This window comes from Cyprinus carpio, chromosome B25 (assembly GCF_018340385.1).
Source record: "Cyprinus carpio isolate SPL01 chromosome B25, ASM1834038v1, whole genome shotgun sequence".
Lineage (NCBI taxonomy): Eukaryota > Metazoa > Chordata > Actinopteri > Cypriniformes > Cyprinidae > Cyprinus > Cyprinus carpio.
The window spans coordinates 21,222,285-21,239,371 of NC_056621.1; the positions used below are offsets into that span (position 1 = coordinate 21,222,285).

Sequence of the window (17,087 nt, forward strand, 5' to 3'; positions counted from 1 at the left end):
ATGCACTATAGATTTCCTGAGGAACAATTCCACTCATTCTCTGCTATAGGAGAGGAAGAATTGTATAAACTTGTTAAATCATCTAAACCAACAACGTGTATGTTATACTCTATATCAGGGATGGGCAACTATATACGTATACGGCCCGCAGTGTCTTTTAGTATGGCCCGCAGGATCATATTAGACTTTGGGTCAGAGTTGCACTTGCCTCAAATTTCAAAGGTAAAATTTATAGTCAACAAAATCTTTTTGCCAAATGCATGACCGAAATGCTTGCACTGAACTGTTTTTATTAGGCTTTCCTGAAACGTCTTCAGTTAAATTGTTTACATTTAAGGCCATGAAAACTCTTAAATATTACAAAAAAGTCTAAATTATAAGAGGTCTTTGGGGACTGAAAGACAAGAATTGCTATATGGATTAATATGATGATTAAACTTCAAAAGGCTACGATTTCACTGAAAAAACTTGAGCGCTGCACGTTAGCTTTGTATACTGTGGTTACCGGGGAAACCACTATATTTCTGCAGTTCCGAAAGTGAAAGCTGCTGCTGGCAGAGAACGAATTTGCTTTTTCAATAAGCCCATCTGCTATTTTTGCTAAATATTTTTAAATGTGAACCAGTGGATCGACAAAAAGCTAATGCATTATAAAAATCGAAACAATTAAGACATTAAGATATATTTACATGTTATTTGATACAATAATTAATCGATAATAATTGTTTAAATTAATATAATAATACACACTTTTGCCGCCTCGACAAGCATTTTCTTTCTAACCATAGCCCTCCAGCTCAGGTGAGCCTTCCATTTCTTTCCATTTGGAGATCGAGAAGGCTTAGAAAAATACATTCTCGTCTTGCATACATAGATTCCAGAATACTCATTATGCCAACATCGAGGGGATGCGTGAGAATGATTATGAGAAGATGCCCCCTGTTGAAGAGACGCTGGCCTGCTATCTCTCTATGGGGGAGACACCTTCTCTTAAGGCTCCCTCCCTGCCATCCAAACCCCTTCAGAATACATCTCGTTTGAATGGCAGGTCATACGCGGCAGCGGGTCAGGCTGCCGCCTCGTTGCATAACATAGCGGTGCTTCAGTCTGATCTCCTGAAAGACCTGGATAAAGGTCAGGGTCTATCCCCTGATGAGGTGCCTGAGTTGCGTCGCACCACAGATCTTACTCTCTGTGCCAGTAAGCAGGCCATCACTGCCATTGGCAGATCCATGGCAGCCATGGTGGTTATGGACAGACATCTGTGGGTGAATCTGGTGGATATCTGGTCGAAAGAGAAGGGTTTTCTTCTTGATGTGCCAGTTTCCCCTTCTGAGCTTTTCGGCACTTCCATCGAGATGGTGGTCGAGAAGTTTAAGGAGGCCAAGATGTGCTTGGCTGCTTTTAATTACTTTTTTCCACAAAGGTCCAGGTCTGAGCCCAAACAACAAAGGGGTCCTGGCCTGTCTCGATCGAAGGATCAAAGGCTCAGAAGACTGTTGTGTATTCAATACTAGCCTTTTTTCCGTAGCGCTACTCGGACCTGTTCTGTTTTCTGACTTTTTAGGTTTGACCTCCCCCACCCCCCCCTGCTAAGTCAGGACCTCCTGCTGTTGACTGATAATAGTGATGGTTTCACTCATCCGTACTGATCTAGGCTGTTGATAGCACTCATCTTCGTATGCTTCATGCATGAGCTGAGCACTAAGCTCTGTACACATGAATGGTTATTGGGTCGCGCTATTTTTTCACATTCTATCAGGTCTGGTTGTACGGGACCCATGCTCTCTATCGAGACAGAGAGCATGAGACCGTGTCCAGCTGCACACAGTAGACTCTCTCTTATTGGGCCCTGCTGGGTTGCCCCTTCTAATCTAGTGCTGCCTTCTGGTCAAGCTGAGATGTGCTCCCCTCATTGTGAGGATTAGCTATGAGTCGCTCCCAGTTGCTCCAATCTTCCAATCTTGGGCTCTGTGGCAGTGACATCAGGTATTTGGGCTGCTTGCTGCTCTCCTAACAAGCTACCTCTATTTGGGACAAGCCAGGCAGTGCTCCCCTCACCTCATCTATGGATTTCTCTCATTGAGTCCTCTCGTCGTTTGAGCTCCATTGAGTAGCAGCCTCAGGTTATTAGGCCTCTCTCCGCCTCCCCGTCGAGCTGCTCTCCTTGTGGGTTGAGCTTAGCAGTGCCCTTGGGGGTTTCATATGAGCATGACCCTCTCAATCTGTGCGTCTGAGTCCCCCTTCTATTTTTGAAGTTAAGCCTCCGCTCTTTTGAGCTCTGGATAGCAGTCATGCCAGGAGGCTGGGCCATCTCCTGCCTCCTGGGTGGGTTGCTGTTAAGTGAGTTAGCTGTGCTCCCTTCACCATGAAGGACCTCTTGCAACCGCACCGCTCTCTTCTGGGCATCTGTGAGGGACCCTGTTGAGCTCTGCTTTAGGTTTGGGCTTCCTAGCCCAGCCCTTAATAGTTAAGTTCTTGTAGGGCAGGGATGTCAAACTCAATTCCTGGAGGGCCAGAGCCATGCAGAGTCTTGTTCCAACACTGCTCCAACACACATACCATGTAGTTTTCAAATAAGCCTGAAGGACTTGATTAGTTGGATAAGGTGTGTTTAATTAGAGTTGAATCTTAACTCTGCAGGGCTCCGGCTCTCCAGGAATTTAGTTTTACACCCCTGTTTTAGGGTATGCAGCTCAGGCCCTTGCAACTCCCATGACTATGGTAGAGTTGGTACTTAGTTCTCGCCGTGGTTTCTGGCATGCACTCCCCTCAGCATGTCGGCATGGGTATATCATTCCCCAAGTGACCTCTAGAGGATGCAGTTCAAAGTTCCCTCGGAAGGGAATGTCTCAGGTTATGCATGTAACCATGGTTCCCTGAGAAGGGAACAAGACACTGCGTCCTCTAGTTCCCTTGCCATGCTTTGGACGCAAGCTTGTGGATGACATATTCTCCCGGTGCCCTTTTATACTGTGGTCGCACTGGGTGATGACGTCACAGGCTGTCGCCAGCCAATGTTATTGTCGTGTTTAGATGTATGCTTCAGACAAAGGTCACGCTGAAGGCGTTCCCCATAGCGACCTCTAGAGGACGCAGTGTCTCGTTCCCTTCTCAGGGAAACATGGTTACATACATAAACTGAGACGTTCTTACTAGAACCAGGAAGTATTACCATGTTAGCCAGGTTCTCTCAGCTCTCTCTGCATACATTTTAAAATATTGCTGATTACTTATAAAGCCCTGAATAGACTAGCTCCTCAGTATTTGAGCAAGAAACTGCCAAAACACTGGCCATTTGATATTACCTAGAATATTAAAATCAAATGCAGGCGGCAGATCATTTTCCTATTTAGCGCACAAATTCTGGGACAATCTACCTAGCGTTTTAGGGAGCCAGACACACTCTGTCAGTTTTTCACAGACACTATTACCTCTTGCATTATCAGCACACATTTTTCCTGTTTAACACTGTAAAGGTGCTTTGACACAATATGTACTGTATAAAGCGCTATATAAATAAAGGTAAAAAAAAACCCCACAGCAACAAGTTCTTCACTGCTAGGAATGGCAATCAAAGTCCAGTTACAATGTTAGTCAAGCTTCCTAAATAAAATATGAAATATAAGCCAGGCTTAAGTTTCAAGTAGTTTAACATAAGACATAGGTATAGCGGAAATTAAGTCTTTGTTGTAAATAGAAGTGAGTTGTTTTGGCTATAATATAGATTTGTATTAAAATTTAAATACACTTCCACATTTGTCAATTCTCACATTAGTTTCCACTATGCCTATATCCTACATTAAATGTCATAACTTGACTCTCCTGTGAACATACGTACAGAAGTTAAGGAAGCCAGTGATAATCATTTACAAAGTTTTAAATATGGATATTTCCCATCAATTCACTTCAGAAGGCATTCATTAACTCACTGTAGTTGTATGGATTACTTTTATGATGGATGGATGAGACTTTTGGAGCTTCAAAAACTGGGGCACCATTCAGCTGCCATTACAAAGCTGGGATATTATCTAATATAACTCCAGTTGTGTTTGTCTGAAAAATAAAGGCATATACACCTAGGATGGCCTGAGGGTGTACAATTGACTATGGAGTATCTGTTTGTTTGTTAGGGAATGGGGGTTAGTGTATAATGACTGATTTTTGATTTTATCGCTCTTTGATTTCTTGTTGATGTCAGCGCCCAGCTGGATGAGACATTCTGCCATGTCCACGTCACCGTCCTCACACGCTCTCTCCAACAGGGCATACATGATCTCTCTGTCCACCACCATCTTAGACAGGCACAGGCAACTCACTGCCTGCAACTGAAGCGGAACATGTAGGATTTATCAAGAGATCTTGCATTTTTGACAGAACTTTTGGTTTAATTTTCTTACTGGATCTCTACGCTGGTCTGCCACATTTTCCCGGAGGATCTGGAAGATGTCTTTCTCAAAGGCTTCTTTCTGCAGCCATGCTGCGGCACTAGAGCAGGTGTCCAATAACTTCCACACCACCTGGAAACCCTAATGACCAAAACGCACACTGTTAAGAACAAAATATAAAAAACAACCACCTTTTTGGTTTTGAAATGGTAATAATTGTAGTGAGCTACCTTTAAAAGCATGACTGTGTCCTCTTTGTGTTGCCGTACTGAACTGACCAAAATTGATGCCAATACAGGCACCATCATACGAGAGAGCTTCTTCTTAGAGATGAGGTGAAACAGAAGACTAAGACCCCAGTAGTGAACATCTGCAGAGGGTGATGAACTTCAGGTAATATACAGTTGCACACAAATGTTTACATACCCAATAGTGTGCAGTGCATTAAACGTCGTCTTAGAGTACATTAGTGAAGGGCTGTAGAGTTTAATTTATATGTTTACCACATGTTTACATAGAAGTTTGAAGTGAATTAAGCATAGTGGAACGCAAAAATGTGTTCTGTGTGAATGTCTGAACAGTGGTTGGTTTTTGTCCAGAATAAGCAAAAATGTGGACCAGACCTTTTGTCGAAAGTCTGCCTAGGATTAGAAGCAGAGGCTGGAGATCTTCAGTCATGGTAAGGTAAATGGACTCACCACGCTCCTGTGGAAACATCTGCAGTGTATGAAGAACTGTATCTATCGCCCCCTGCTGGCACATGAGGTCAACCGCTCCAGAACTGTCAGCTAGCGCTGAGAGTACACCAAGTCCACACTCTTGAATCTCCTCACTACTGATAAACTAAACACACATAGCAAATGAAATACCACATTTCAGAACTTACATTTTAAATTAAATCCACCTGATTAAAGTCCAATTCTTTCCTGCAAGGAGTATTACAGGTCCAATTTAAGTTGAAGTCAATACACAGCATTTCAGGCAAAATGTTGACTACCCCTGAAAATAATTTTCACTCGTCTTTATTTATTTATTTATGAAAAAATATACTGTTTACAGTAATGTATTGCTATGATGTCTATAGGAAGAGGCATTTGAGAGGGTTTAAAGGCAGTTATTATATTAAAGGAATAGTTCACCTCCAAACAATAAAACTTCTGTCATCAGTTATGGTACTCATCCTCATGTTGTTTCTAAACCACAGACATTAATTTCATTCATCAACAGAATTTAAGATATATATATTTTTAATTTTCTGTCCCTTAATTTAAAGTCTTATCCACCAAAACTTTCATGCTTCAAAAGGTTTTCAAAGACACAGTAAAAAATAGGCCATAAACAGCAGTTTAACTATACTTCACACACAAAAACAAACTTCAGCATATTTGAGCCTCCGTTTACCATATTTGATGTGCTCTATATATGTGTGTTGATCAATGAAAAAGTGTATAAAAGCCTAAATTAAATCTGTTCATCATATAAATCATTGGGTATTTGACGGTTTAAGCGCAATAAGACATGAAAGAGAGCTTAGTTCAGGACTTAAATGTCGTGTAACAGCCGCTTCAAATGTGTGCGCTCAAAAAATAATATACAGTATCAGAAGTTTAAACCAATGTGGTTTAAAACGCATAACAACAGTGCGATAGACATAATAATCGAAACCAAATTGAGTATTTATTTTGAGTATTTTGAGCTGAAACTTCACAGACACATTCTGGGGACACCTGAGACTTATTTTACATCTTGTAAATAGGGGAATAATAGGTGCCCTTTGGGCACAAGACTTAGCATAATCATGCATGAACAAAGCATTTACCCTATTAAGTGCCTCTAGATAGACAGTGTGAGCTCCCTCTAGTACACACTGGTTCTTCAGCACCCGCAGGGACACGTCCACCGTGTCAGGGTCCGCCACTGAGGTGCCATGTTCTCTTAAACTCCTGTCTGCACACAAAAGAAAAAAAAAAAAAGAGTCAGCCATTATGTATGTAGGCATTGTAGTTTACCCAAAAAATTCATCATTTAGTAATGAATCTGGAACAATATGAGGGTGAGTAATTTTTATAACTATTCCATCAATGAACTAAAAACACAGTGCTTGCAAATTTATTCCGATAAAACAAGATACACAGGAAGTAGACAGACATTCTACCTGGGCTGAGAAGAACTAAACTGGCTCTGAGACCCCCCAGCTGAACTTCAGGAATGAAGTTGTGTGTTTTCAGAGCAGTCAGGATCTGACCGAGAATCAGGGTCGCGTCATCTAGACTGGCCCTCCTGGAGTGAAATCAAATTGTGATTTCAGTTGTGTTTCTGCCTGTTATACCTCACATAAATGATCAGATGTGGGAGCTGTGTGTGCTTACGCTCCCTGGAAGAGTGTGTGAAGCAGTTTGCAGGCACTTTCACAGACAGCGCTGGAGCTCTCGTGTTTCCGCATCAGATGCACAATGTTGACATGGATGCCATGTGACAGCAGCAGAGCCCTCATCCTACCTGAAGTACAACAACACAAGCTGATCGTTTTCTGAGACACATCCCTACTCTGCAAAAAATTCATTTCTTATTTAATATTGTTGTGTTGTTTTCTGGTACAAATATCTACACATTCTTGAATTTACTTGAGAAGCAAAAGACTTAATATCTTGAGTCATTTTGCTTCTCAAGTACATTTATATTGATTCAAGAATGTTTAGATATGTGTACTAGAAAACAACACAATATATATATATATATATATATATATATATATATATATATATATATATATATATTCTATTCAATTCTAATTCTAATTCTAATTCTATTCTACTTTTGAACTACACTGCAAAAAAAAAAAAAAAAATATATATATATATATATACACATATATATAAAAAAAAAAAAATACAGTGTAGTTCAAAAGTAGAATAGAATTAGAATTAGAATTGAATAGAATTATATGGTTGAAGTGCACTGCTGAAAGCACCAACAAGTATTTTTGGTAGACTAAAATATACTAAAATATACTTAACTGAATTGATGCAGTTGCAATTTTGTACATTTAAAATATATTACCTAATTGTACATGTGCTTTAATATGTTAGTCAACATGTAGGCTACTTTTTTTAAGCTTGACAAAAGATTATTAAAATGTAGTTTACAAACTCTCTGTACATATCTATGACTGAAGAAGAGCTGAACTTACTGTAGTGCTGTATTAGTGTGCGTAGTGTACAGGAAGCAGCTTGGAAAACCTCCACATTAGATGAATGCAAAAGCATGGCAGCCATGATGAGAGAATGAAGAGGAGGCCTGTGGGACAGAAACAGACCAGGTATTCATAGGTATGACATCACAACCTGATCCACATTTAAATATCATTGCATATTCAGTATTCAGCGACCCGAACTGCCTGTTGATGACAGTTTTGACTGCGCTAGTATGCAGAGGTTAGCCAATCATAACAGAAGTCACTCGATCTCTAATTTTAAGAGGACTTTCGGACAAAATATATGACACAGCACAGAATATGAAGGAATGCTAACCTTCCTTCCAGTTCCACATGGTTGAATGAGTGGTAATGAAGCAGCAAGCTGTTTAAAGCCCAACATGCAGCTTCCTGATTGGATAATGGGAGAGAAAGTTATTCACTATAGTAAAAGCAAAAGAATGAGATGATAAGATCTTGTCCGTATTGCAGGCTAAAACATGTAATGTATCACCTGCACTGCAGCATCCTCAGCATGTCTCTCTAAAGCAGAATAACAGGCCTCTCTCCAGATAAGCATTTCCTCTCCTTGAGTGGCTTCTCTCTTCACCAGAACTTTCTGTTTCGCCTCGTCCTCCTCGTTCCACTCTTTGTCCAGCCCTTCATTCTGTACAATACACTCCGCTGAGAAACAACAACAAAAACATTAGTACTGTACTGTATGGAGCCAAAAAAAAAAAAAAAAACATGCCAGTGTTGACAAATCACGATTGTGAAATAGGTTATTTATAATACAGTGGGAAAAAAATTATATATATTAAAAAAAATAAAAATCTCTTATTCTCATCAAGGCTGCATTTATTTACTGATAAAAACTGTAAAAGGATTAAAATATCACATTTTAAAATAATGAATTTGTATTGTAATATATATAAAAATGCAGTTTGATGTAAAGCTGTATTTTCAGCATCATTACTCCAGTACTCAGTGTCACATGATCCTTCAGAAATCGATTTAATTTGCTAATTGGGTGCTCAATTATTATTGGCACTCTGTTATTAATTATGGTTCTTATTAGTATCAATGCTGAAAACAGTTTTTTGATGCTCAGTATATTTGTTTTACCTTTTATATGATTTTTTTTTTTTTGTAACATTATAAATGTCTTTACTGGGACTTTTGATCAATTTAATGCATCCTTACTAAATAAAAGTATTATTTTCCTCTTCTTTTTTAATCTCACCCCAAACTTTTGAATGGTATTTTAACAAAATAATATTATTTTGTAATAATCAGAAAAAAAAATTGAGCAGCAAATCAGCATATTAGAATGATTCCTGAAGGATCATGTGACACTGAAGACTGGAGTAATGATGCTGAAAATTCAGCTTTGATCACAGGAATAAATAACAGTTTAAGAAAATGTTATTTTAAATTGTAATAATATTTCAAAATACTACCGTTTACTGTATTTTTTATCAAATGAATGCAGCCTTGGAGAACTACTCTGAAGAATGAGCACTTTTGCCCAGCCACTCTGAATCCTCCAAGCAAAACATTCCCAACATCTGCAGAAGGCACTTTTGGCCTTCTGAGGAAGTCAAAATGGACATGGACTGCTCACTTAAAGTGCCCAGTTGGCTCTGTCAGTCATTTTCATTTTATGACGAATAACAATTATAAAAAAAAAAAAAAAAATGCACTCCACCTTAAATATGGGCTCTAAGGGATTCAGTGGAGAGCCAGGTTCTCAACTGATACTGCACTATCTTGTTCATTTCCGTGTCCATATTGACTCACCGAGTGCGCTCAGGCAGGAGAGGGCAGTGGTCTGCACTGTGGCATTCTCAGGATAAGAGACACACGCTTTCAGCGCCACCTTATGGACACCATTCAGCACCAGTATGTTACAGTAACTCTCTGTTAAATGCCAACAGACATAACATAACTCAAAAAATAAACCACTTTCTTAAAGTTCTGAGAACAACATTGCTTCATCATGACCTTTGACCTGGCCTCACCTGATGTGAATTTCAGTAACAAACGGCATCCGGTCTCCTGTATGGGCTCCGAGTCGAGCCACATGTCCATAGCCTGACACAGCAGACTGTAGCATTTAATGGGTTTGGACATCAGAATCTCAATATTGCTGGCTAGACTCAAGAAAGAGTAGTTTATTTAATACTGTTTGTAATAATAGAGTTTAATAGTAACATTTTATATATTTTGTAATTCCAAGTGTGTTATACCTGGAGCAGCCAGTGGTATGAGGACCCTCAGAGCTTGCAGTACCACACTGTCACTGTCCATGAACCGCCTGAGCGCATCCAAAACCACCTCATGGTCCTTGTTCTCAATGAACTCCACCAGATGAGCATCAGAAACTAACAATCAAGCACAGAAATTAACATAAGTGGGGTTTGCTAAGGAAAGCATCACTATCACTAGTACCAACTCAAAGGAAATTTGTAACAAATCACTGTTACCTGTTTGCAGCAGTAGTTGTAAAGCAGCACATCCCTGTAGCTGAACCTCTTCTTTGTCATTAAATGACCCCATGGCCTCCAGAACAACGGAGAACACGTCCACTTCCTCCTCATCTAGAACCTGCATCACAATCTCATCTGAACGAGATAAAAAAACAAAACAGTTTCACTTCAAGAAAAGCAGAAAAATGCACCTCAAGTGAAATGACACATGCTTATCTAACCATAATCATAATTGGGTTTGTGTAAGGGGAATGTGGACTACTCATAATAAGAAGACTTGAATGTATGAGATGCTTTCTCAATATCCATATTAGTATATTGCACTGTCATTTCTTAATTGATTATGTCCTTTGCAGTGCAGTAGTTTGTTGCCTTATAAAATATGTTAGGTACACAGTATTGTTTCCTTGTTAACTAGTTTGGTTCAATTTTTTATGAAATAACTTTTTTTTAAATCCCTACAGAGATCAAATGAATTGGAAAAAAATGCTTTCAGACCCAATGCACCATAATGGCTGTATAGTCAGTACATATAAACATTATTTAAAAGCAAGTCTTACCTGACTTCAGTAGGAGAGCCAGAGCTCTCAGGCCCACCATCATCATCTTGGAGTCATTACGATACATTGAAAGCACCTTAAGAATCTGCCTGTGAACAAACATGCAAACACTTGCATAAACCTGCTGGACATGGATAGCAGCAATCAATTTTCTGTAAGAATTTCAACAAAAATCAGTTGCAGTATCTCAGACAACATGATGTATTACAAACAACAAACAACTTCAGGTTTTTTTATGGTTATAAAGCTTGGCTTTCAAAACTTTCAAAAAGAAGATAATTAAATATTTAAAACATTTCTATCAATTATTTAAAGTTTCAGCCTGGTTTGGATCCTTCTTTCATTATTATTAAAGGGGTGCTTTTATGGTTTTTCTAACTTCAGTTAGTCTGTAATGTTGCTGTTTGAGCCTAGAAAAGATTTGCAGAGTTACAAAGCTCTACAAAAACTACAATGAACGACTCATTTGGACTACAGTGCATATTTTCCGGGATTTGTGATATCACAAATTTCGACGAATGGGACAAGACCTGATTGAGCTACACTAGAGAAGGCAACGAGTGTTATCACTATGTCGGAAACACGCCAACTTTCCCAAGGCAGACGAACTTAGAGTGGTTACAATCATCCGGGTTAAATCATGCTTAAATTGATTTGATTTTGATGCAGTATTTACACTAAAGCTTGCAGCAGGCGGCTATGATTAGGGGTGTGACATTTCCCGATCAGGCGCCGAGTGCTGCCAATCACAACACACAATAATGTAAAATATCTGAAAAATAATGTGCTTTTCGAACAACCTCATATGAGAGCCTGTTCTAGTACACCCCCAAAACAAAATCAAGACTTTGTAAAAGAGTATAATAAGACCCCTTTAAACAAAGTACTGCTGTGGAAATGTATAAATATTCAGAAAAGGTACTGACTGGAACTCTGCTGGGAAGGAAACACAGAAATAGGACCTGTTTTAATTTTAATTGAAAACCTTTGCCATATAATACTATGGTAGACCACAGGGTTCGGTCCTGAGCCCTTGTTTCCTTGTACATGCTCCCTTTAGAATCAGAATCAGAAAGAGCTTTATTGCCAAGCCAAGTATGCTTGCGCATACAAGGAATTTGTTTTAGTGACATAAGCTTCCAGTACACAGAGACATCAACAACACACAGACAAATATATATATATATATATATATATATATATATATATATGTATATATATATATATATATATATATATATATACACACACACACTGTATATATAATATATATATATATATATTTTTTTATATTTTATATTAAAAAATTTTTTTTTTGTATAAATATATATATATATATATATATATATATAGCAAAATTAATCGGAAACTAAATAAATTGTATGAACAGTTGTGCTACAGATTATAATGGAATAGAATAGAGTGAGAAGCAGGGATGTACTAGGATGGAGGGGTGACAAATAAATAAAAGGATATTGCACATTTTTATTGCATAAGTGGTGAACATTTAACTGTTCATGAGGTAGATTGCCTGGGGGAAGGAACTGTTCTTGTGCCTGACTGTCCTGGTATTTGAGGCTCTGAAGCGCCGGCCAGATGGCAAAAGTTCAAAAAGGGGGTAACTTGGATGTGAGGGATCCAGAGTGATTTTCTGAGCCCTTTTCCTCACTCTGGATGTATACAGTTCTTGAAGGGTGGGCAGGGGAGCACCAATAATTCTTTCAGCAGTCCGAACCGTTCTCTGTAGTCTTTTGATGTCTGATTTCATAGCTGAACCAAACCAGACAGTTATTAAAGTACACAGGACAGACTCAATGACGGCTGAGTAGAACTGTTTCAGCAGCTCCTGTGGCAGGTTAAACTTCCTCAGCTGGCAAAGGAAGTACAACCTTTGTTGGGTCTTTTTAACAATGGAGTCAATGTGATTGTCCCACTTCAGGTCCTGGGAGATGGTGGTTCCCAGGAATCTGAATGACTCCACTGCAGCCACAGTGCTGTTCATGATGGTGAGTGGGGGGAGTGCAGGGGGGTTTCTCCTGAAGTCCACGATCATCTCCACTGTTTTAAACGTGTTCAGCTCCCGGTTGTTAAGACTGCAGCAGACAGCCAGCTGCTCAACCTCTTGTCTGTAAGCAGACTCGTCGCCGTCCTGGATGAGGCCAATGACTGTAGTGTCGTCTGCAAACTTCAGGAGCTTGACAGAGGGGTCTTTTGAGGTGCAGTCGTTGGTGTAGAGGGAGAAGAGCAGTGGGGAGAGAACACATCCCTGAGGGGCACCAGTGTTGGTGGAGCGGCTGTTTGACATGAATTTATCCCAATCTCACTAGCTGTTGCCTATCTGTCAGAAAGCTGGTGCTCCACTGACAGATGGAGCTAGGAACAGAGAGCTGTGTCATTTTGGTCTGGAGGGCTGTTGGGATGATGGTGTTGAAAGCCGAACTAAAGTCCACAAACAGGATCCTCACATAAGTCCCTGTTTTGTCCAGATGTTGCAGGATGAAGTGCAATCCCATGTTGATTGCATCATCCACGGACCTGTTTGTTCGGTATACCAACTGCAGAGGGTCCAGTGATGTCCTTGAGATAAGCCAGAATCAGTTTTTCAAATGACTTCATGACGACAGACATTAGAGCCACAGGTCTGTAGTCGTTAAGTCCTGTTATCTTGGGTTTCTTTGGAATGGGGATGATGGTGGAGCGTTTGAAGCAGGAAGGCACTTCACACAACTCCAGAGATCTGTTGAAGATCTGTGAAAAGATGGGGGCCAGCTGGTCAGCACAGGTTTTCAGACAGGCTGGTGTAACACCATCTGGGCCTGGTGCTTTTCTAATTTTGTTCTTCCTGAAGACCTGGCACACATCATCCTCACTGATTTGAAGAGCAGGAGGTGTGGAGAGGGGGATTGCAGGAGGTGTTAACGGTTGTGTAGAGAGATGATCAGAATGGTTGTGGGGGGTTTCAAATCTACAATAAAACTCATTCAGGTCGTTAGCAAGTCGTTGATTTGCCTCAGTGCAGGGGAGTGGTGTCTTGTAGTTGGTAATGGCTCTCAGCCCTTTCCACACTGAAGTTGAGTCATTGGAAATGAACTGATCTTCCAACTTTTTAGAGTAGTGCTTTTAGCCACTCTAATCTCTTTGTTCAGTGTGTTCCTGGCCTGATTATACAAGACTCTGTCCCCATTTCTGTAGGCATCCTCTTTGGCCTGACGAAGATGTCTGAGTTTTGCTGTAAACCATGGCTTATCATTGTTGAATCTTAAATAAGTCCTGGTAAGAATGCATATATCTTCACACAAACTAATATAGGATGTTACAGTCTCTGTGAGTTCGTCCAGATCGGTGGTAGCAGCTTCAAAAACATTCAATCAGTGAGGTCGAAACAGGCTTTTAAACAGGTCTTTACTACAGGTTTAGCAGATTTAAGTTTTTGCCTGTAGGTTGGTATAAGAAGAACCAGGCAGTGATCAGACAGCCCCAAAGCTGCTTGTGGAACAGAGTGATACGCATCTTTTATTGCTGTGTATCAGTGATCTAGTATGTTACTGTCTCTGGTGGGACATGTAACATTCTGTCTGTATTTTGGCAGTTCACGGAAGAGATTGGCTTTATTAAAGTCCCCAAAAAATGATTAAACCGGGTGTTGTTGTTCTGTCTCTGTGATCTGGTCAGCGAGTTTCTGTAAAGCCAGGCTCACGTGTGCTTGCGGAGGGATGTAAACACTCACAAGAATGAACGAGTGAAATTCCCGCGGCAAATAGAACGGCTTGCAGTTAACAAAGAGCAGCTCTAAACAGCTGAAAGTCCGTCAGATGGAGCGCTCTGTCTGGAAAGGCGTCATTCAGCCAGGTTTCCATGAAACACAGAGCACCAGAGTGTAAGAAATCTTTATTTGTCTGGGAAAGCAGAAGGATTTCGTCCTTCCCCCGTCCGCGCGTCCTGAAGCATTTGATCAGCGCCGCTGCTCCGCCGACAACAACGTTCAGTAAAATGTCAGAATAATTGAAATCCGGTAAAAGATTTTGTTGTGTGTTCTGCCGAATGTTCAGCAGTTCATCCCTGGTGAAACTGATCATGTTTGAGAAACAAAGAACGGGAAAAACGAACAAAAACAGTACAAACACTGAAGAGCCAAGCACTGAAGCAGCCGTGTGTGGCGCCATCACCATCCACTTTAGGTGATATGATTATCTCTACATTCTTCCTCCTCTGAAATTTTTAGGTCATATAACACTGTTTCCAAGCAGAACATTTGAGCAGAGACTTGATGTATTACAATACACTTTTGTCTGGATTCATTCATAAATACACTGTATTGCAGCTTCTTTAAAAAGCAGCAGCTAAAGTTCTAACTAGATCTACATATAATGTATGATCTTATGTGTCCCATATTGTCATCAGCACACTGGTTCTCTGTGCAATGTTAATTTTTTCTACTAAACTATTTGCAGTGGTAAACACAGCTAAAACCAGTATTTTCTTGAATGGCCCCTCTAAGGCTTCCTAACTATTTTCCTTTCCATTTTTTCTTTACATATGCCTTTCTTCCACTAACATCTTTTTATTTCTTTATATGCATTTATATTTTCCATTCCAACGTTTACAAGCACCTGTCAAACTCAGATCCAGCCGTTGTGCCTGCATCTTTATTATTGCCATTTCACATGGATTTCTATAATATTTATAATAATAATACAATATATTGTATAAGAATAAAACATTAGAATTCAACCAGATTATTAAAAGCTGCCATCAGTACTGTGCAGCTAAATAGCATGTGCCTATGTGTGCGCATGAATACTTTGCATAAATTTGTTTACTTATTTGTTTAATATGTGCCAGCCCAGAATTCCTCAAGGAGTATCTGTTCCACCCAAGATTGCTTCTTATACTTTAACATCTAGAGAGTTTTTCAAATGCACTCTTTCTTTAGAATATAATGTGAAAAGTGCTATAGAAATAAACTGAACTGAATTGCTTTACAATTTATTTATATATGCATGAATCGTCCTAGTCAAACACCATCATCTTAACCAGCATATACTGTATACAAAAGTTGAGTGTACTATACTATATAAACAGGAGCCCATGCAAGCTCATAGAAATAGTCCAGACTCACTTGTGCACCTCAGTAAACTCGTATTCATCAGGGTTGGCCAGACTATCCAGAGTGTTGGGACAGATCTCCATCAGACGACACAGCAGAGACCAGCCTACCTGTGATTAAAACAAAAGCCTTTTACTGGATCCCAAATCACTTTCTTAGTGAATAAAGCACTGAAATTAAATTTACAGCAGAAAAGATCTAACAGAAATAAATAAATAAATAATATTTTTGAATAATATAGAATGTTTATATTATTTTGATATACATATAAATATTATTTTTCATATATTTAATCAATTTTTTATTTTAATAATTTATAACGAATAATTAACATTGATTTCAAAGATGATTTTTAACATTTGAACATGCACTCTTAAAATGAAACCGTGTGCTTCCATTAAGATCCTTTAACAGCCACAGAACCTTTTTATTTCACAAAAATGTTCTTTATAGTTAAAAAAATAAAAATAAAGGTTCTTTAGATTTTTATGGTGATTTTAAATGTTCTTCACACTGAATGGTTCTTATAAAAACTGTTCAATTAAAGTTTGTTTGTGGAACTTAAATAACTTTGTTATTAAATCCTTTATTTTTAAGAGTGTGCCCAAGTACACATGGGCTCTTCAATGAATCATGACTTAAATTCATGAACTGTGCACAGACATGCACATGGTATTTTAAAGGTGCTTTTTTTATTATTTTGGAGCATTGTCTCAGTCCCTATTCATGTTCATTATATGGAAACGAACAGCATGGACATTCTTCTAAATATCTCTTTTCCGTTCCACAGTATAAAGAAAGTCGAATGGCAAAACCTGCTGACTACCTGCTGAACTTTGCAGTTGAAATGCGATGACAGCACCAGCATCAGAGGCATGTGGACATTCTGATCAGAAAACAGCTCAACTGCAGGACAAAAGAAGCACACAAATCTAAAAATATCCCAGCAGATGTCCCACTGGGAAAGGCACACAGAGGGGGGTCCATTCTGAACGTGTGCATAGCTGTCTATGAATATATTAAGACATGCATCAGAAATGTTAACAAAGCACAGGCTACACAGTTTCTCTTTCAGCGCTCATAACTCACCACAGTGATCCGTATGGGACAGGAACAGGAGGTCCTGTATGATCTGGACCATGGTGCCCAACTGCTTGCCCTCTTGAAGATTCAACCTCACCAGCAGCTTCTTCAGCCTGACCCCTAGCTCCTCTTTATCAGCCATGATCTTCTACTATCTGACACCAAACAGATGTTTAAACCAGCTTCTGATACTCACTGACCATGTGGACACAGTGTTGCTGTTTCAGGTCATCATCTGATTCACAGCGCGCGAGCTCCTCTGCCATA

The 17,087-nt window shown here is 39.5% G+C and overlaps 1 protein-coding gene across 1 annotated transcript in view; it reads right to left on the minus strand.

The window, feature by feature from the left end:
* The window catches only part of LOC109050968 (leucine-rich repeat serine/threonine-protein kinase 2-like), a 49,747-nt gene extending 32,785 nt beyond the window's left edge, over positions 1-16,962 (minus strand). Inside the window, 18 exon segments of the mRNA XM_042753642.1 lie at positions 4,159-4,328; positions 4,401-4,529; positions 4,619-4,758; positions 5,087-5,231; positions 6,208-6,335; positions 6,544-6,668; positions 6,758-6,887; positions 7,579-7,685; positions 7,919-7,992; positions 8,096-8,265; positions 9,382-9,501; positions 9,603-9,734; positions 9,831-9,965; positions 10,068-10,205; positions 10,631-10,719; positions 15,750-15,847; positions 16,564-16,643; positions 16,827-16,962. Of these exon segments, the coding sequence (XP_042609576.1) occupies positions 4,159-4,328; positions 4,401-4,529; positions 4,619-4,758; positions 5,087-5,231; positions 6,208-6,335; positions 6,544-6,668; positions 6,758-6,887; positions 7,579-7,685; positions 7,919-7,992; positions 8,096-8,265; positions 9,382-9,501; positions 9,603-9,734; positions 9,831-9,965; positions 10,068-10,205; positions 10,631-10,719; positions 15,750-15,847; positions 16,564-16,643; positions 16,827-16,962 (2,246 nt within the window).
* Between the last annotated feature and the right edge of the window lie 125 nt (positions 16,963-17,087).